This window comes from Perognathus longimembris, chromosome 5 (assembly GCF_023159225.1).
Source record: "Perognathus longimembris pacificus isolate PPM17 chromosome 5, ASM2315922v1, whole genome shotgun sequence".
Lineage (NCBI taxonomy): Eukaryota > Metazoa > Chordata > Mammalia > Rodentia > Heteromyidae > Perognathus > Perognathus longimembris.
In genome coordinates this window covers 16,579,496-16,600,779 of record NC_063165.1, presented here as the reverse complement: position 1 = coordinate 16,600,779, position 21,284 = coordinate 16,579,496, and the positions used below count along the sequence as shown (strand labels likewise).

Below are 21,284 nucleotides of genomic sequence, written 5' to 3'. Positions count from 1 at the left end.
GGGCTTCATGCATGCTAGACAAGCACTCTACCACTAAGCCACATTCCCAGCCCCATGTACATAGTATGTCTTATACCCATGATGCAGTGCAAGAATTGATTGCCATTTGGGTGCCAGTGGCACATACCTACTCGGGAAGGTGAGATCTGAGGATCACAGTTAGAAATCAGAAAGGGCAGACAAATTCAAGAGACCCTGATCTCTAACCAGCAAAAAGCCCAACATGGAGGTGTGACTCAAGTGGTAAGAGTGCTAACTTTGAGTGAAAAACCTAAGGGAGAATATCCATGCCCTGAATTCAAGCTCTGGTACTCTCTCACACAAAAAAAGAAAAATAGAGGGGCTGGGAATATGGCCTAGTGGTAAAGTGCTTGCCTCGTATACATGAAGCCCTGGGTTCAATTCCTCAGCACCACATATATAGAAAAAGCCAGAAGTGGCGCTGTGGCTCAAGTGGTACAATTCTAGCCTTGATCAAAAAGAAGCCAGGGACAGTGCTCAGGCCCGAGTTCAAGCCCCAGGACTGGCAAAAACCAAAACAAAACAAAAACAGAAAAATAGAATTGGTTACCACAAGGTGATTGTGACAGATATATCACTAGGTTAGGCAATTCAGAGAAAGTTAGGGTTGTGCTAGGGAACAAATACATTACTGTTTGATGTCACTACTTTCCTTTCCCTGAAATTAGGTATGAGGGTTAAATTCTGAAGTTGCTCCCATATTCTCTCCCTCCCTCTTTCCCTCCCTCCCTCTTTCCCTCCCTTCCTCCCTTCCTCCCTTCCTTTTCTTTGCCAGTCCTGAGGCTTGAACTCAGAGCTGAGCTTCTTTTGCTCAAGACTAGCACTCTATCACCTGAGCCACAGCACCATTTTTGGCTTTTTCTGTTTATGTGGTACTGAGGAATCGAACCCAGGGCTTCACACATGCTAGGCAAGCAACCTACCACTAAGCCACATTCCCAGCCCCCTATATATATTTTTTTATCTACCAACCTATCTTTAGAACCTTGGTACCTTGTGCTTTCTTCTTTCTTCACGACTTACCCACGATTCTGAGAAACGCTTGTTAGATGTCTCTCTCTACAATGACTGTCCCACAGGTTTTGTAAAGATTAAATGAAATAAAAAAATGTAAAGCTGCTCCTTACATAATTCCTGACTTAACAGGTAGAAACATTGAGTTTATTTCTCATACATATCTGTGTCTTATTTATTTACTTAGCCAATCCAGGGGCTTGGACTCAGGGTCTGAGCACTGTCCCTGGCTTCTTTTTGCTCAAAGCTAGCGCTCTACCTCTTGAGCCACAGTACCACTTCTGGCTTTTTCTGTCTGTGCATGTGGTGTTGAGGAATCGAACCCAGGGCTTTGTGCATGCTAGGCAAGCACTCTACCACTAAGCCACATTCTTAACCCACATCTGTGTCTTTTTTGTTTTTGTTTTTTTTATTTTGTTTTGTTTTGTTCTTGGCCAGTCCTGAGGGCTTGGAACTCAGGGTCTGATCACTGTCCCTGGCTTCTTTTTGCTCAGGGCTAGCACTCTACCTCTTGAGCCACAGCAGGACTTCTGGCATTTCCTGTTTATATGGTGCTGAGGAATCGAACCCAGGCCTTCATGCATGCTAGGCAAGCACTCTACTGCTAAGCCACATTCCCAGCCCAGCACATCTGTGTCTTAATGTACATAATAATTTCCCTCCTAACCTGGAACAACCATCCACAGAATTCCCTGCTTGCTGGCTGTATGGCTGTGGATTGATAAATATATTGATAAACATATTTTGTGAATTCCTGATTACAGTTAAATCCAGGAGTGTTAGGTAGTCTTATGTTAGTCTGTTCTCGCTGCTAAAACAAAAACACAAGGTAACTTATTTCTCTCAAAGGCAGTGGTGGAGGTAGGCAAATTTGGTTGTTGGTGAAGGCCTTGTTTTGGTGTGTGAACAACTGCCTTCTCCTTTGCTTCTTCGCGAGGTGGAGCTCTCCTTTCGCTTCCTCTGCCAAGCCTGTCGGCACCGATCTCTACCCTTAGCACCTCTTTTAACTTGATTCACATCTAACACAGCCTCATGGCGGGCTCTGATAGGGCAATTTGGGAATTTTTAATTCCTTACACACTCTGAAAGCTTTGTTTTTGTTTTTTGCTAATACTGGGACTTGAACTCAGGGCCTAGGCACTGTTCCTCAGCCTTTGCACTCAAGGCTGGTGTTCTAGGCTGGAAATGTGACTTAGTAGAAGAGTGCCTGCCTAGCATACATGAATCTCTGGGTTTGATGCCTCAGTACCACATAACTGGAAAAAGCCAGAAGTGGCTCTGTATCTCAAGTGATAGAGTGCCAACCTTGAGCACAGAGAGGCTGAAGGGCAGTGCCCAGGCCCTGAGTTCAAGCTCCAGGACTGGCCAAAACAAAGACTAGTGCTCTACAAATTGAACCACAGCTCTACTTGTCGCTTATATTTTTTTTTTCAGCAGTTAATTGAAGGCAAGAGACTTCTTGACTTGTTTGGAATGGTTTCCAGCCTCATAAGTAGTTGGGATTCCAGGCATGAGTGGCCATGCCCAGCTCACTGATTGAGAAGTGAGTCTCAGTCAAGAGGATGATTCCATGGTTAATGCCCAGGTTGCCTTTGAACTATAATCTTCCCAATCTCTATGCTTAGTATGTATTATTATGTTTATTATTATGCATGCATGTTATATGTATATACACATGTACAGAGTGTATTACATATTTCTCTTACAAATAAATATGCATACACCCATTTTTCTTTCTTTTTGTTGCCAGTATTAGAGCTGGAACTTAGGGCCTGGGTGTTGCCCCTGAACTCCTTTGCTACCACTAAAGCTACAATTTTCTTTCTGGCTTTTTTGGTGTTTAATTGGAGTTAAGAGTCTCATGGACCTGCCTGGGCTGGTTTCTGACGCAGATCCTCAGATCTCAGCCTCCTGAGCAAGATTATAGACATCATCCACAGCTACCTGGCTATCTATACATTCTTTCTGTAAAGTGAATGGAGTTAAATCTGAAGGTGGCCTTATTTCATCAGATGCCCACTCATGCATTGGAAATCAGTTTTACCAACTTCAAAGGGGCCCTATGTTATAAGACTTTTTTTTTTTTTGCTGGAGGGGAGTAGTTTTACCTGGTGTATTTTGTAGGTGTCTGTCTCAAATAGTTGAGCTTGAATTCCTTATCATAAATTTCCTGGCCATTTAGGTAGTGTTTAGCTGTGTTCTTCTGTCAGGAAATTTTAGTGAGTAAGAGTGCATTTAAGAATAATGCTCGTGCACGTGGGAGGTCCTGCCTGTGGATGCTGTCTGTCCTCATGGTAGTTTGGTACGTTGACATTGCTCAGGTCTCCACTGTGTGGACATTCGGCTGTACTAATTTAGTGTGTGTGTGTTGCCATGGTTTCCAGCACCCTGGCTAAGCTTCACTTTTGTTTAGAAAAAAAAATAAACACTGTCAGTCTTTTTTTTTCTTTTTTCCCCTCTCTGGTCATAGGGCTTGAACTCTGGGCCTGGACACTGTCCCTGAGCTCTTCAGCTCAAGGCTAGCTAAGCACGCTACCATTTGAGCCACAGCATCACTTCCTACACTGTCAGTTTTATATGGGAAAGATGATATTGTTTGAATATGTATTTAGTTATGCTTGTGATTGCATATGCTCTCGTTAGCTTTTTTTTAAAGAACAGTTTTTAAAGTTTTAAAGAACAGAGAGAGAAAACATGCACACACTTGTCTACTTCTTCCTCCTCCTTTCTGTCATCTCTGGTCTCCCCACCCCTTTAACTTCATTTAACTCTATTCATGTTAAAATACTATGTCTTAACACTTAGGGGTTAAGGGCTTTGAGAGATGGATTTGGGGAGATTTGCACCCAGTAGAAATTTTCCTAAATTTCCCCTTCAAGGAGAAAGTACATTGGTAGGTTGTTTTCAGCAGAGCTCCCTCTTGTCTGTGTGACTTGGATGAATGGGCATGCCTATGGCTCCCACTATAGCATGTAGAGGAGTTTTGCCACCCCCTAATCCTCTGTGCTCTGCCTGTGTCTCTTGATCCTTTCCAATCTGTGATCTTTTTACTCTATATGTACATTCTGTCATATCATTGTACTCAAACAACATTGTGCTTTCAGATTGGCTTCTTTCATTTAGTAATATACTTAAATTTTTAATAAATTGTTATTATAAAGGTCATGTACAGAGGGATTACAGTTACATAAGTCAGGTAAAAAGAAGAGCACATTTCTTTTTAGACAATGTCATCCCTTCCTTCTTTTTCTCCCAGTTTTTTCCTCTCACCCACCCACAAGTTGTATAGTTCCTTTTCAACAGTGTTCATTGTACCATTGCTGCATTTGTTTATTCTTTGTCCATTTCTGTGCTTTCCATTACATTCCCAAAGACATATTGACAAACAACAAGACAAAAAGAAAAACAAAAATGAGAACATCAACAAAGAAACAAACCTTGTTCCATTTCCTGGAGTTCATTTTTTAGTAACACACTTCCATATCTTTGTGTGCCTTGTGTGTGTGAGGTGGATGGTGTGTTTCCTGTCCTTAAGCTTTTGTGCTCAGGACTCATGCTCTACCATTCGAGCCACACTTTCACTTCCAGCTGCCCAGGCTGGCTTTGAACTGCGATCCTCAGATCTCAGCTTCCTTAGTCACTAGGGTTGCAGATGTGACCCACCAGTACCTGGTTTCTTGCGTATCTTTATAGTAAGATCATACATTTTCTTTTGGTACACACAATCGTGGGATAATAAATACTGTGTGTCTTTTGAGTCAGGAGGCTCATGACACCCATCTTTTCTCATAAAGGCCATTTAATTAACTTAGTGTGTATTAGAATTCTGCATTATAAAGTTACCATCTTACTCTGTAATATGTTTTTGTGAGAAGATTCTCTGCCAACATGTAAAATACATCCTGTATATTTTTCTGGGGGGAGGGGGTGTTCCATCATGGGGCTCGAACTCAGGGCCTGGGTGTTGTCCCTGAGCTCTTTGGCTCAGGGGTAGGGTTGTACCACTTTGAGTCACAGTGCCACTTCTGATTTTTGTCTAATTGGAGGTAAGTGTCTCTCTGGGACTTTTTCCTTTTTTTTTTTTTTTGCTGGGGCTGGCCTTGAACCTCACATTCTCTATTCTCAGATCTCAGCCTCCTGAGTAACCAGGATTACAGTTGTGAGCCACCAGTGCTCAGCAACTAACTATCTTATACTTATATGTACTACCTTTCCACATCTTGCTTAAAAGTTATTACTGTGGTTTCGCCAAATGGTGATTTGAGCTCCTAAAGTTTAATATAGTTACATTTCTCTTTTTTCCCTTCCTTTTATTTTTTTTCACTTTTCTCTGACTTTCCTCACAGAGACCATTGAACAATTTCACATGTTTACCCCTCTTAAAACACCTTTTCTTTTAATCGTACCATGATTTTAAGCCTATTAGAAAGAAAAGATCACTTTTTAGATTGCCCAGGTTAAAAACATAGCTTAAACTTGAAACATTAAGTAAATGAAAACATGCTGTCTGTTCTGAACACTGCCTCTTTTTTAGAGTCCTAGCTCAGCCTTCATTATCTCCAGTGAAATACTCCATGCTGGGTAGAAATGGATCTTCTAAGGCTGTGGTAGGAGGTGACCTTTAAGGGCTGAAAAATATTTTTTGATAAATCCATGTTACTTTGATGCTCAGCTTGAAGTGAGACTGGACAACAGGGAAGCTTTAAAAGTCCAAATGATTTAGAAAGTTGAGATTAAAAAGAACAAGCAGAAAGCTGGGAGATGTGACTTGAATCACGGCCAGTAGGTGATGTGATTCACTGTGTTTATTTATATACTCCAGTGCTGGGCACTTATTACTGGACGGCAAACTCTTGTGACTTGACAATGTGCTTTATATTTTGCCACACTCGGAATATAAATATGAATAAAATATTGTAAGAAAATGTGAGGTTTCATTTAATTTTCAAGACAACTTTGAATCTGTAGTTGATTTTGCTGATGGCTTTGCTGTACAAGTAACACTGGATGGTGTGGAGAAAGAATCTCCAGGGCCACTGCATGGGACCAAGCATCTGCCTTTGTTTCATGCAATTTGTGACTGCTAGATAGGTCAGCACTTGGCAGGAAAAACTGTGTCTTCATGGAAAGATACCTTTCGGTGTTGCTAGGGAACCTAGGAACTGTTTTCATAGGATTTTGAGATGTCAGTTCATTTTCAGTACAACAGTAAAGAACAGTTGAATGTTTTAAGTACTATTTTGAAGAGGAAATACTGAAAGTCACTTAAAAAATGACTTGAAATGTCTCAAGCAGAAAAGTCCTCCCTTGATCTCTGCAGGCCCTTTCTAGCTAGTCAAGCCCACAGATGCTCAGGTTTCTTATATACAATGGTATAATGTTCTGCATGTTACCTGAGGCCTATGCTTCCATATACTTGAAAATCACTTCTAAATTATCTGTAATGCAACATAAATAATGTATACAGTATTAGGGAATTGACTAAATGAGAGAATGAAGAAAGAAAGAGAGCACACATGTGAGAGAGAGAGAGAGAGAGAAGGAAGCAAGCAAGCAAGCAAGTGGGAGAGAGGAAGGAAGGAACAAAGAGCAAAAAAATCTCACTTAATATAGATGCAATTTTGTTTTTGTTTTTGTTTTGTTGGTCCTGGGGTTTGAACTCGGGTCTGAGTGCTGTCACTGAGCTCTGCTCTAGGCTAGTGCTCTGCCACATTGAGCCACAGCTCTTCCAGTGTTCCAGGTGGTTAGAGATAAGAATCTCCTAGACTTTCCTACCCTGACTGGCTTCGAACTGTGATCCTTAGATCTCAGCCTCCTGAGTAGCTAGGATTACAGATGTGAGTCACCAGCGCCCGGCTTAGGTGTAGTTTTAAAAGTATATTTTTGTTTTGTTTTGTTTTTTGCCAGTCCTGGGGCTTGAACTCAGGGCCTGAGCATTGTCCCTGGCTTCTTTTTTGCTCAAGGCTAGCACTCTGCCACTTGAGCCACAGCGCCACTTCCAGCTTTTTCTATATACGTGGTGCTGAGGAATTGAACCCAGGGCTTCGTGTATACGAGGTGAGCACTCTACTACTAGGCCATATTCCCAGCCCTTAAAAGTCTATTTTTGGCCCACACTCTGTTGACTCTGTAGATGCAGAACCTACAAATTAGTGCTTGGGTGTAAATTTCAAAATATCAGAATAAAACAATAGGCATTTACTGTCATTGCATTCTCAGTTCTCAAAAATAGTTGCTGATAGTAGTATCAGTATACTTTGGTATATTATGTTTTTTTACAGATCATTTTTATGAACATATATAACAAGTATTAAGGCATTTCAGTATTTTAAAGTCAAAGTATTTTTCTCTGTAAATAAGAAGAATGGAAGACACTTAAGTTGCATTTCATTCTAGAGACCTTGTGTAAAGGAAGAAGTTTAAGTTGGAGGATTGAACTTTACATATTTTGATGTTTGATTAATGTCATTTCCATAAAATAAAATTCAAAAAGCACACTTGTGATCACATGACTGTTTTTGCATATTCACTTGTGTGTTTTGCTGGACTGTGTTTTATTCATTTTGAAGTGCAGTTTTTGTTCTGAAGTGCAGTGGGTTTTTTTTTTAACCTTAACATAACATTAAATGCAGGCAATAAGCAAATGACAGGTGCAAAGATATAGAGCCAGCACTTGCCTAGCATTAGTAAGGCTCTGGATTCAACCTAAGGAACAAGGAACACTTGAAAGAGCTGGAATTTCTTCTTGCAGATGAATCCTCCCCCATCTCCCAACATTTCTAAAACTAGCACACTGATAACGCAGTCTTGTTTTGTTTTGTTTTTTCCTTACATGCAAGGAGTTGTGTGAAAAATTGTTACTTCTAGTTTTTATCACCCATAATGGTGCTAATTAATGATTTCATGGTAAAATGGGACATGTACTTCAATAACTCCTAAGATTATGAGATAGCCTGGGATGAAAAGTTTGTCAACTTTGAGGCAGTATGACACGATCTTGAATGCTGATAGTCTCACCATCGAATCTAATGAAAGGAAAAGCAGTCCAGGATAGGATATGCAAAAAGTTGGGTGGAAACTGTGAAGTGATGTCCCATGGACAAGGATAGAAAGGTCACTAGAGGCAGAGAGGAAGAACATCTTTAGCAACTGAGGAGGAAGGCATGGAACTGAGTTCATTAGACATGATTTAGAAAACCCCATGCTTATCAAGAGGTATACTTTTAAAGGAGAAACACTTATGATGGCACAGTACATATCAAGTCATACTTTAAATATGTAGATATGAAATGGAGGCTGGAGTATTAAGGACTAATGGGTCTGAATTATTGGACTTGGGTAGTGGTCACCAATCTTGCTATGTAAAAATCTATTCCCAATTCAAGTTGAATTTTCACACAAAGAAATCCTATGTTTGTGATCCTATGCATTTCGAGATTAGGCTAAGCTAAGGGTAGGACACTCTAGGCTCATTCACAGAGCTACAGTTGAGACACATCAGATCTTTCCCCTGAGATTTGGTCACAGTGACAGGGGTCCAAAAGAGGAGGGAAGGGGTACAGCAGAGCTTTCGAGGCCGAGGGCACAGAGGTCCTCCTGTGAAATTTCGTTGGTCAAAGCATGATCAGCCACAGACTTAGAGGAGGAAGTAGAGGAAATTTGTATCCATTTTTAATCTGTTAGAGAAATGTTCTTAAATGCTGTCAAAAACTTAGGAAATAGCTGGGCTCTGGTGGCTCAGGCCTCCTGTATTTCTAGATATCAAGGAGGCTGAGAGCTGGAGTTGTTCAAAGCCAGCCCAGGCAGAAAAGTCTGTTACTCCATCTCCAATTAAGTAGCAGAAATGCTGGACTGGAACCCTGACTGAAGTGGTAGAGAAGACTCGTAATTCAAGTCCTGGTACTTATAAAAGAAAATTGCTAATGGTATTTGTGTATAAAGACATGCAAGACGTAGAGTAAAAACACTGGGTGATAGGAAATTTTCAGTTCCATTAAACCTAAACGAGATGAAGGCCATTGCCTCAAAACAATATTATACAGCCATCACTCAGATAATACAGTCCTCCCTCCCTCCCTCCCTCCCTCCCTCCCGGGCTTTGTTCCTTCCGTCTTCTCTCTTACTCGCTCTTCCTTCCTCTCTCCTGCTTGCTTGCTTCCTTCTCTCTCTCCTGTGTGCTCTCTCTTTCATCATTCTCTGATCAAAATGTATTGCTTGAAAATATTAAAGCATTCAACAGAAATTATACAATAGAAGTTTAATACAAATTTGGAATTAAAGAAGTATTAGCAGGACCATGTGTCAATAGTCGTTAACATGGCCTACCGAAAATGACTTCCAGCTGTAATTCATTCTATTGTAGCAATTGTGAATCAGTGTGATTTCTAGATTATAACTGAGCTTTTACAGAGTCTAGCTAAATTCAATTTAAAACATCTGCTGGGATACAGAAATGCTCAATTAATAATACAAAGTTATTTTGTGTTGTGTTGGAAAGTTGGTAATGTTTTTTAAAGAGAAGCAGATGACACTAATAGTGTCATTCCATTTTTACAAAGGCACTACTGAGTTTAAACACCATTCTTCCAGGTCCATCCTACCCTTAACCCCAGCACTATGCTCTCCTGAGAGCTTACAGGCCCCTGTGCCAGTGTCATTGCAGTTGCTTAGTCCTATCTGCATGGTCCTTTCTACAGATCTCACCAGAGGTTTGAGTATCACTACTCCTGAACAGCAGATTGAAAAAGCTAAAGGGGAAACAGCCTATCTGCCCTGCAAGTTCACCCTCAGCCCGGAAGACCAGGGGCCACTGGACATTGAATGGCTGCTGTCTCCATCTGATAATCAGCAGGTGGATCAAGTGGTGAGTTTGAGAAGGGCCTGCCCATTCTGCAGATGGCTGTGCAGGTCTCCTGTGCCTACCCATCACCGTGCACATAGCATGTCTGGGTGCAGGGAACAGGGAAGAAATCTGGCCATGCAGACTTGTTCTAGGTGAGGAGGGCAATCATGTAGGGGGATGGTTGAGGTCACAGAGGTAATGGAGTGAAATGGATAATATGTAACTTCAGATTACAGAATGAGAAGAGCTCATCCTCCCTCTTCCTTAGAGAAGGCTTTAGGGAAGAAGAGGAACTTGGTTAAAGTACTTACAATCTTGGTTAGAAGCTGTGTGTCATACGGCAGGAAATTGTGGTGGGTGTCTAGAGCGGGCGCCAAGATGGAAGTGGGCATGGTGCATCATGGATGCCAGGGAGCAAATGCTATGTTAAAGGTTGGATAGAATACAAAAGGATTCTGTTACTGTAAAAGGTAAGATGTAACATCGTGAAACATAGGTATATGTTATTAGATACAGTTAATCTTACTTTTTACTTTAAATATCCTGTGCAGTGAGTTTCCTAAGAAACAAAATGAAGGCTTTGTAGCATGATGATATAGTACATAAAATATTTAATCATTAATTTAAAAAATTTAAATTGTTGCTATAAAGGTGATATACAAAAAAAAAGGTGCTATACAGAGGGGTTACAGTTAACAGAATTCAGGTAAAGCATACATTATATTTTGTTTTGTTTTTGCCAGTCCTGGAGCTTGAACTCAGGACCTAGGTACTGTCCGTGAACTTTTTTGCTCAAGGCTAGCACTCAACCACTTGAGCCACAGCGCCACTTAAAGAGTACATTTTAATCAGTAATTTAAAAATACATTTGTAATACTTCTTCCTAATCAAAGTAATAAGTGCCTAAGGTAGAAAACTTGCAAAGCCAAACAATAGTGTGCCTGCACATACAAGCTTGTGCACACAGATATACATATACACTCTATTCTCCCCCCCCCCCCCCCCCGCCCCGGGCATTTGCCAGGTACCGTCACCTCCAAAAATGAACATCTCTTTTTGCCTTTTAAAGGCTTCATTACACATTTAGTGGAATAAAATTAGAATAGAGGAAGAACAAGTCAAATACTATGAGGGATGTTGTGAGATGTGTGTGTGTATACATACATACGAATATGTGTATGTACACGTATATCGTGTACAAAAAGAAAAGAAGAACTTGACCTAAAACAGTAAATTCAAACCAAAAGAAAGGTAGAAGGGTTAATCGGAGTTTGATACAGAAGAGAGGGTTTACTTAGAATTCAGTTCTCTTAGCAGAATCCTTATTTTAATGTATTTAGCAGGCAGTGGTTAAGGACTTGGAATCAAAGGATTGGGCTGAGTCCATTTCCAGTCTTCCTTCCTCTGTGATCATTTTAGTCAGCAGTTATCACGTACTGTGTCGTTGGTAGTGTTCTTTAATTAAATAGCCATGCAATTCTCAATATTGAGGGAAGTTCTGAGAAATACATTGTTAGGTGTTTTTTGCTGTGTGTGTGTGTGTGTGTGTGTGTGTTTGCCATTGTGTGAACACCACAAACTGTTCCCACATAAGCACAAAATGACTCTGAAATAAACTTAGGCACAGAAACGTCATTATACAGTCCAGCCTGACTGTAGATATTTATGTAAGCCTGAAGTTTTACCCTAAAGTGAACATATGAAAAAGTAGAAATGGTATCAGCAATTTGTAGGGACAAGCCCATAGTCGTCTCACTAGCAGCTGAGATTTGAACCCAGTTCTCTATGACAGCCACACTCACGCGTGTATGATATTTTGACAATCCCCTATTGCTTCCCATGGTAGATACTCCTTTGTTTCTTCATATGCAAAATAGGGGCAGACTATTCATTACTTCAGAGGTGCTAAAAGAAACACTGTAGGCACAACTATTTTGTCAGCTTGTAAGTAGATATAAAAATATTAATAAAAAATGGGAATCAGAAAAACAGTTGTGCTTTCTATGTGAATCTTGTTTCATCATTAATCAAGTACCATTATTTGGAGGACTTCTCCAGTACCATTGTAAACAAAGCAAAATATATTTATAGCACATATATATATATATGCATGTATACTTATATAGACACACAAAGAAAGAGAGAGTATATTACTTTAAAAATAAGAAGAGCAGAATTTATTCAAAGTGTAAAAAAATATTAATCATGTATTGTGTTAGATCGAACAGATCTGAATGGCAGCTAAGTGTGACTGCAAAGGTTGGTTTGTAGGAACTAATTGCTGCCGTCCTTCAGCTAAGTGCTACATGTGGACAGTGCTCTAATGTTTCCCTGGGTGTGAAGAGGAACCAGCAGAGATGGGTAGAATTGCCTGCTAAATGTTAGTTCCTCACTTGTAGTTTATAAAATAACTCACAATGTAAACCTAGCTTATTTGTCAGGCCCGTTTTTAAAGACTACTACTGTGTATGTTGCAAAATGAGCTATTAAAAGTAAGAATAGATATTGGCTAGGCACTGGTGGCTCATGTCTATAATTCTAGCTACTCAGGAAGCTGAAATCTGAGAATCGTAGTTCAAAGCCAGCCTAGCAGAAAAATTCCCATGAGACTCTGATCTCCAATTAATCACTTAAAAACCAAAGTGGAGTCATGGTTCAATGTGGTATAGTGCTAAAACAGCTCAGGGACAGTGCCCAGGCCCTGAGTTTAAATCCCTCAACGCGAAAAAACAAAAAACAAAAAAGCAGACTAGATGGATGCTTAGGGTTTTTCAAAACAAGTCCATAGTGTAATTCAAAGGAAGCTTAATCTTTGTCAGCGCTGAGGTGAAGAAGTGGGTGTGTCAAGAAGACTGAGCAAATAAAGTAAGGGCTCCTGTTTACAAATGAACTCAGCTGTGGGGCCCCCTCTGCTTTTTTTTTTTCAACTGCTTTTTATATGTACTTATTGAACTAAGCACTGAGTGTTTCCTGGTTACAGACACTTAATACATATGTACACACACACACATATAAACACACACTCAGGTTTTTAGTTAGGGTGGGGTTATATGAGAGTTGGGAGGACAAAAAAAAAAGTGTGAGTTTCCCCTCTCGGCAGTTCTATGGAGAAAACGTGGCAAAAAGTATCCGTCCATGCCATTTTCCTCAAATTATACCACAGAAATCACCAACTGAGAAAAGAAATGATTTTCAAAGTATAGATTATAGTTAGTTTTTTTTCTCTTTACTAGATTTCAGTGACAAGTGCAAGAAATTATAAAAATGTATTAGAGATTATAACTATAGATCTTCAAGTCAATTTTCATTTTTTTGAACAAAATTTCTGGGGACTGAACTCATGGCTTTGTACACAGGGCCAGCACTGTACAACCTGAATTGTGCTTCTTGCCCCCTTTTGCTCCAGCTTGCTTTTGTCATGAACTTAACGTTTTTGTTATGGCCAGGTGCAGACCTTAATCCTCCTACCTGTAACTTCCAAGTAGCCGAGATTGTAAGCACAGATTACCAAACCCACTTTGTGAACCAGATGTGGCACAGAATTTATTATCTTCCTTAATCTAGCCTTCAGTACTTGCCATCAAATTCTGTAATGGTGTTTCAGAAAACTCATTAAAATAGGAAGTAGTATTTGATTTAGTTTCAGAAGATCACTCATAGGTTTTGTTAGTTTCAGAAGAGTCATTCATAGGTTTTGTTAACCAAAGGACACATATTAAAAGACGTATTTTAGTGATTTTATGTATTAAGAACTAGAATTCTCAAGTGCCTCCGACTTAGCTTTAAGACAAAAATGCTTTTTTTCCCTTGTAAATTGGTTAATTTTTTTACATAACGTGGTAAACTATAAGCCATTTTGGAGGGAAATAGAATAGTATATACTTCTTTTAGTATACTTAATTGATATACTGTTCCATAGCAATTTAAATTTATAGTGCACAGGAATGAACAACTGCATCTTCCTCCATTCTCGCCACATCTCCTAAAATGGCTATATTTTGTTATTATATTTGCTGTTGGCTTCTCCATTTTAACTACAAGAGTGTATGTAACTGCACTCAAGAATCTCATTCATTTCTTTTCATTTTTCTCATTCTATGATTAGATGGCTGTAGGCTTCATATAGTGATCTTCCCCTTTTGATTTTTTTTTTTTTTTTGGCTAGTCCTGGGCCTTGGACTCAGGGCCTAAGCACTGTCCCTGGCTTCATCTTGCTCAAGGCTAGCACTCTGCCACTTGAGCCACAGCGCCACTTCTGGCCGGTTTTCTGTATATGTGGTACTGGGGAATGGAACCCAGGGCTTCATGTATACGAGGCAACCACTCTTGCCACTAGGCCATATCCCCAGCTCCTCCCCTTTTGATTTTAGACTACAGTATTGTGGCATATTGAGAGCTCCTAAATGAGACAGTTTTGTTTTGTGTGTCTCCTGTCTTATTTTGACTTTTCTTTTAGATTATTTTGTACTCTGGAGACAAAATTTATGATGACTACTATCAAGATCTGAAAGGTCGAGTACATTTCACAAGTAATGATCTGAAATCTGGTGATGCATCAATAAATATAACAAATTTACAACTATCAGATATTGGCACCTATCAGTGCAAAGTGAAAAAAGCTCCTGGTGTTGCAAATAAGAAAGTTCTGCTGACTGTTCTTGGTAAGTTATTTTTATTTGTATTAATGAATTACTTACTAAGAGGGTGGGTAAGTAGTTTCATATTACCACATAGCAGCAACTTTTATTTAAGATGAAAGTTTAGGTTTTTAGAGTAATAATTTTAAACATTTGAAATACTTATGAAGTCCTCAAATAGCATAAAAGACAAAGCTAGTGTTTTTTTTTAATAGGGTAATAAGAAGTGATCAAATTATTTTTAAGTTTGTTGAGTTTGGTATAGTTTACCACTATCAGATCTAATACTGAAGCTTAAATTCCTTGATGTAGACAGTTTGAAAGGTGGAGAGACCTTTGATAGATACATGGAGGCTTGTTTGAGGGTAATTAGTCCTTGTGAAAGGATTGATATAGTCCTAATGATAGTGATTGGTTTCTCATGAGTGCTGGTTGTTACAAAGCAGTCATTTCTTTTGCTGTCTTCAAATTCCCATTTCTCTTTTGCCATGAGCTCCTCACTATAACAAAGTAATCTGGCAACACGTTATTGGGCCTCCCCAATTGTGAGCTAAATAAAAATTTAAAGATCCAGTTATTTTGTAAACAGCAACAGCAGATAGATAAGTTAGGAACTAAGAGGTCTGAGTTCTCTGTACCATACTTAGCCTAGGTCTGAAAATAGAACTGTTTATTTCTGTAACCTTCGGATGATTTTGCAACAGAAGACTTTACCCATCAAATCCTTCCCATTCTCTTCCAAATTAGTCCTATAGGCTTTAAACATTTACTTTCATTGTTTAAAGAATAAATATGGTTTCTCTCATAAATAACGAGACTGTTCAGATTGGAAGAGATGGAGTAGAATAAAAGCTATTGAAGTAAGGCAATTAGACATCAGGCAGTTACTTAATTTCCCTGACATCAGTGATTTGCATCCTTCAAGTATGGGCTTTAGACATGGGCTAAGATGTCTTCTAATTCGTATTCTTTCTCTCTCTCTCTGTCTCTCTCTCTCTCTCTCTCTCATAGTTAAGGAAATAACTGTAAACTGCTGAGTAAGCTGTTAGACTCTCATGTTATCCCTCTGTAGGTGTGGTGATGTGTGTGTAAGCAAGAACTCTTTAAGTAAATAAAAAGTTATATAACTCATAAATATACTTCTAAAACCTTTTTACTGTAGATGTCACACAAAATGTATAATGATTATCATGTAGATAAATGTTAACAGTCTCCATTTCTTTATTTTATGACAGTAAAATCCATTACTCAGTGACTCAAAAGTGCCATGTTCTAGAGGATCTTAGCGGACCTACTTATTGTATGAAATGTTGATGGCTAGAATAGCTTGATAAAATTGAGGAAATAACTAATCACCACAGGTCTGCCCACTTCCTTTTGTTTAAGAGAATTGGCTAGGAGTCGAATGGAGAAGTAAAAGGTTAGTCTTTATGAATGAATATAAAGTGTAGGAGCAGGAAAGGGAATGTTTTTGCCTGCCAATGGCCACTTTGGGGTCACCACTTTGTTGGTCAGTCAGGATTCTGTTGGCAGCTTCATTGAGAGGACCCCTAAGGCAGTCTTAACAATAACAACAAAAAGCTGGCCCCTGGTGGCTCTTACCTACAATTCTAGCTGTTCAGGAGTCTGAAATCTGAGGATTGCTGTTCAAAGCCAGCCAGGTTAGAAGAGTCTTTGAGACTCTTAGTTCCAGTTAACCATCAAAAAGCCTGAAGTGAAGCTATGGCTTAAGGAATAGAGTGCTAGCCTTGAGCAAAAAAACAACAATAAACAAACAAAACAAAAAGCTCAAGGATAGCACCCCGGCCCTGAGTTCAAGTCCAGGGATTGGCACCAAAATTTAAAGTAAAAGTACAAAAAGCATTCAAGCATAACGTACTAGTTAAAAAGAGTTTGCTTTTGGCAAGAAAGTAAGTGAAGTTGGGACCCTGGAAGCATTGGGATTTGCATTGTTGGACCTTGTGGCGGGACCAGTTGGTTGTAGGTTATATATGTAGGTCCCAGCGAAGTGAGGCCACACGGACCTAAGGGGAACTAGGATTGGCCAGTAGTGATGGTGCATGATACGATAAGCCCATAATAGGGCACATAATATGATCTCCAGCAGGAATGGCCCTGGAGTTAAATTTCCAACCCTAACACCACCCCCTCCATGTTAGTGGGAACCATTTCCCTTTTGTTAGCTCTGTGGGAGATTACCATAGCCAAATAAGCTTTGAATTCCAAACCAGAAGGGAGGGAGGGAGAGGAGATAAATTGAGTAAATGAGAAGAGATTGCTAAAGCAACCTGTGGCTGTCACCAAACAAGAACAAAAGCTTACTTCTTGTGGCTTTTTCTTCTGTGTTTTCCATTAATTATGATCAGAGCTGAGGAAACCACCAGGATTGTTTTTTTGTGTTTTTTTTTTTTAAGTGAGAATTGGAGAAAAGCTTATCTGTTAGCTTTGCCTGGAAATTCTTCCCAGATAATGAGGGAAAAGATAAGATGAAGTGCCCTCTAGTGACCCAATCAAGAGTTAGTTCCCTGGAGCTGTCATTTGCTTCACTAGCTCAACGAAATACTGAAAGTTCCTGTCATAACATTCACAGGGTAATGAAAAGTTATTTATCAAAACCTGTACACCTTGCAGCCATGAACAAAAAATGCCAAAAAGTTCTGGAAACCTAGACCAAGGAACCATTTAACAGCCATCTGTGTTTCCTTCAGGGCCCTCTTTTCTCCTGTTGTAGCAAGTGCCATGAACTGACTTTTTTTCTATGGTGTAATAGTTAAGAACTGACATGGAAAGACTTGTACTTTCTACTCTCAATGGAAAGCAATGGGGGTGGGGGGTCTTGCTCAAGTAACTTTCAAACTAATATTGATAAAAGTCTTTGTGGATAAAGGGTATATTGAAACCTTGGATTCAGTGAGACGTTGGGTTTTCCAATTTTCAGCTTTCAGTAAAAGCCCAATATTGGGTATGCTTGGTATATGAGAGGAGGACGTTTTCAATAGCAAGGACAAAGATTGAAATTAATATTGTATGCTAGTAGAGGTTCTTTGTATAAAGCACTGCTTTAACATGTCATTGACTGCTAGCTTATGGTAATAAAGAGTTTACTGATTAGTGTGAAGAAATGGAAGAAAATAAGGCTCATTTTGTTGAAGACCTCATTGCATGAAATAATATGCAAAAGTTATTTAAAATTCCAATTGATGTAGTCTCTAGGGTTAGTCTGGAAAACAAACATATTTGTTTCAAAACGCAGTAATGCAGTTAAATGTTTCTATTCATTCTTAACTAAGAAACTTTGGAGTGAGCTCTTGATTGATAACCTTAGTTGAACTTGCTTCATTGGATATAGCCCATCCTACCAACTCTACCCGTTTAATTAAAATGTGATCCAGCAAATTGCCAAGATGGAGGAAAATACATGCCAGTAATACATGAAATTCTGGTGGTGGTATATATGATAACACAGAAATATAAAACCAGTCTGCCTTCATTCATAGTAATGAAGGAATCAAAGTGCATCCAGAACTATAAATGAAAATCGGCATAGACTTACAAACAAACAAACAAGCAGTCTGGACACTTATGAGGATGGGAGGACAGATAATAAAGCCAGCTACAGAATTTATAGGAAATGTTTTCTTCATATATTGCTATAGAAAAATGCTGGTTCTGCTTTGCCCCATTACCAGCATTCATGATTATAAATCTCTTGGTTGTGGGGCTATCTGCACACCGAGAGAAATGAGTTAGTACATACTCTCATAATGGAGAAGAATAGATGAGAATTGGAGAGGGGAGCTTCTTTGCTTGAGTCTCAAATGATAGTCCTCCTCAGCCTCCTCGCTATCTGCCCATAGAATGGAGGAGCACTGAGCTGTGCCTGAGACGTGGCCAAAACCACCTTGGCTGCTTGCCTGAGTTCTTTCTTGACCTGTTCTGTGTTTGGGAAGCTGAGGAAACTGCTATTCTCAAGCTAGTCTTTATTCTTTTGTCACTTTGGAGCCAAGGATCAACTGATGAGGACTCGGTGGTGGTAGACCATGGTGGTGTTTAAGTAACTTGTTTAAGAAGGCCAATCTGGCCCAGTACCACTGGCTCACACCTGTAATCCTAGCTATGCTGGAGGCTGAGATCTGAGGATCTGGTTCAAAGCCCAAGCAGGAAAATCTGTGTAACTCTTTTATCTCCAATTAGCCACCAAAAAGCTGGAAATGGAGCTCTGGCTCAAGTGATCTAGCACTCGTCTTGAGCAAAAATGCTGAAGGAAAGTGCCCAGGTCCTGAGTTCAAGCCCCAGGACACTCTCTCTCTCTCTCTCTCTCTCTCTCTCTCTCTCTCTCTCTCTCTCTCTCATATAAAAACCATACTTTTTTTTCCCCTCAGTTAAGCCTTCAGGTACAAGATGTTTTGTTGATGGATCAGAAGAAATTGGAAATGATTTCAAGCTAAAATGTGAGCCAAAAGAAGGTTCACTTCCTTTGCGATATGAATGGCAAAAATTGTCTGACTCCCAGAAAATGCCCACTCCATGGCTAGCAGGTATTGTCCATAATACTAATTTTATGTGCCAATGATTTGGATTTAAATTTAGTAATGCTTGTCGGTATATGTTATAAAATTTTAATTCCCAAGTATCTTCCTTTTTCTACAGTGTAATCAGAACTGCCATGTAAATTATTCTGTATTCTGTAATTGCAACTTAGTGTTATATGAACGGAAGTTTTCAATAATGAATGGCTTTACCTTTAAGAATTGGTTATTTAGTTAGACTTTTTTTTTTAAGTGGTGGGAAATAGCTAGAAATGTAGGAATTGATACTGTATGTTTTGCCTAGATTCGTGTAGATGACAGAGTCATTTGCCCATGTTATATCTACAAGTTTAAACAGAAAAACTTAAAAGCCTGTGGGACACTAGCTAGCTAGTTGAAAACATGGCCAAATCTGATCCCTTACCTGCTTTATTATAATTGACCTCTTCATTCAAACTGATTGCTCTGCTCTGCTCTCTTCTGTCCATCCTACCTTGATGTTCAGTAGTTTTCTTTCTCTCTTTTTTCCCAACTGGAGATCAAGCTGGATCATCTCTTCTGACTTTGTTTTGTGTGGTTCACTCGTCTAGGGTGGGGTAAATAGGATTTTCTAATCTTCCTGCTGCATGAAAGAGCCCTTGTGGAATGAGATTTTTTTGCCTTTTTTTTTTTTTTTGAGATTTTTTTTTTCCCTTTTTCGAGTCTGAGGTGGTGCAAACTGTTTTGCAACTGCTACGCAGCAGACCATCCCCTGCTTTAGCTGAGGCTCTGTGGCTGAGGATCTTGGTTATTACCTTTTGTCTTTATCTCAGGAAGCTTCAGGATGACTGTGAATTCTGGACACATGCATGTGGCTCCCTGGCAGTTTGCTTGCGTCATGCATTGTCTGTCTTTTAGTTGGGTTGTCCAGCTCAGTAGGGTTAAACTTTGTGAAACACAGAGAGCCATGCATCGTGTAAAAACAACTTTGTTTTTCTCCCACAGAAATGACATCACCTGTTATATCTGTAAAAAATGCTACTTCTGAATACTCTGGGACATACAGCTGTACGGTCCAGAACAGAGTGGGCTTCGATCAGTGTGTACTTCGCCTTGATGTTGTTCCTCGTAAGCATCTTCTGTTCTCTTCATAGAGCCTGCTTTAGTCAGTGAGGATGTGTGGAGGGACAAAAGATGCTAGCTAGCTTTGGTTAGAACACTCGGTGGCCTGGGTATTTCCCCTTCTCCTTCATTGAGGAGGAAAACAAACCCCCACAGTTTATCAATAAAACCAATAATGATATGAAGAAGTCAGAATTGTCAAATAGCTTTTGTATAATATTTAGCTATTACAGATAAGAACAGCTTAAAAATTCTTTAAAAATTTTAGTGTTACCAAAAAGGTGATGTTCAGAGGCGTTAGTTACATAAGTCTAAAATTTTTAATTGTTATTATAAAGATAAGGTATGGAAGGGTACAGATATATAAGTCAGGTAAAGATCACATTTCTTATTGGACAGTGTCACCCCTTCCCTTGCTCTACCTAAAACAATTATTGTGTATTAACCAAGAAAGCTTTGAATATTAAGTAACTTCTGTTCATTTTCATCTTTATGCTAGAAATAGAGCGTTTGGAAGAAAATTCTGTTTATAAAATTTTTCTCTTTGGGCTATAGAAGTTTAAATAATTTTTCTCTTAAAATTAATATATCCAGTGAAATCAACCTATCTATATATAACCTACCTTCAGTATCATAGTTGTTTCATGGGCTTTTGAAATATTGTTATTTTCTTTATTCTAGCTTCGAATCGAGCTGGAACAATTGCAGGCGCTGTTATAGGAACTTTGCTTGCCCTTCTGCTTATCACTATTATCCTCTTCTGCTGCCACAGAAAGCGCAGAGAAGAAAAATATGAAAAGGAAGTACATCATGATATAAGGTAATAAAGTAGGAGCTACAAGAGATAAATGGAATCTATTCTGTCTCTAAGGATTAGTCTCTTATGCATTTGAATAAACTGTCCTAGGAGACCTCGGTGAACATTTTGGTTTCTCCCCTTAACAATTTGGAAGCACTTCCAGTTTCAAGTGCACAGGTTCAAGCCACTTGTCATTGTGCACTCTTTAAAAAAATTTAAGCCCTATTTTCAGTACTATTATAAAATAGTTAAAACTGTCTGCCTTTTTACAATAAAGTGGCAGGAATAAAGTTTTCAGAAAATGGGGCAGATTTTGAGGTCTTAAAAATGACCCAATAACA

The 21,284-nt window shown here is 39.2% G+C and overlaps 1 protein-coding gene across 2 annotated transcripts in view; it reads left to right on the top strand.

Moving 5' to 3' along the window:
• The window catches only part of Cxadr (CXADR Ig-like cell adhesion molecule), a 53,269-nt gene that overhangs the window by 16,055 nt on the left and 15,930 nt on the right, over window positions 1–21,284 (top strand). For both annotated transcript variants that reach the window (XM_048346395.1, XM_048346393.1), the window contains exons 2-6: window positions 9,732–9,898; window positions 14,334–14,538; window positions 18,897–19,052; window positions 20,028–20,150; window positions 20,826–20,964. In XM_048346395.1, the coding sequence (XP_048202352.1) occupies window positions 9,732–9,898; window positions 14,334–14,538; window positions 18,897–19,052; window positions 20,028–20,150; window positions 20,826–20,964 (790 nt within the window). The remainder of the gene's footprint in view (window positions 1–9,731; window positions 9,899–14,333; window positions 14,539–18,896; window positions 19,053–20,027; window positions 20,151–20,825; window positions 20,965–21,284) is intronic.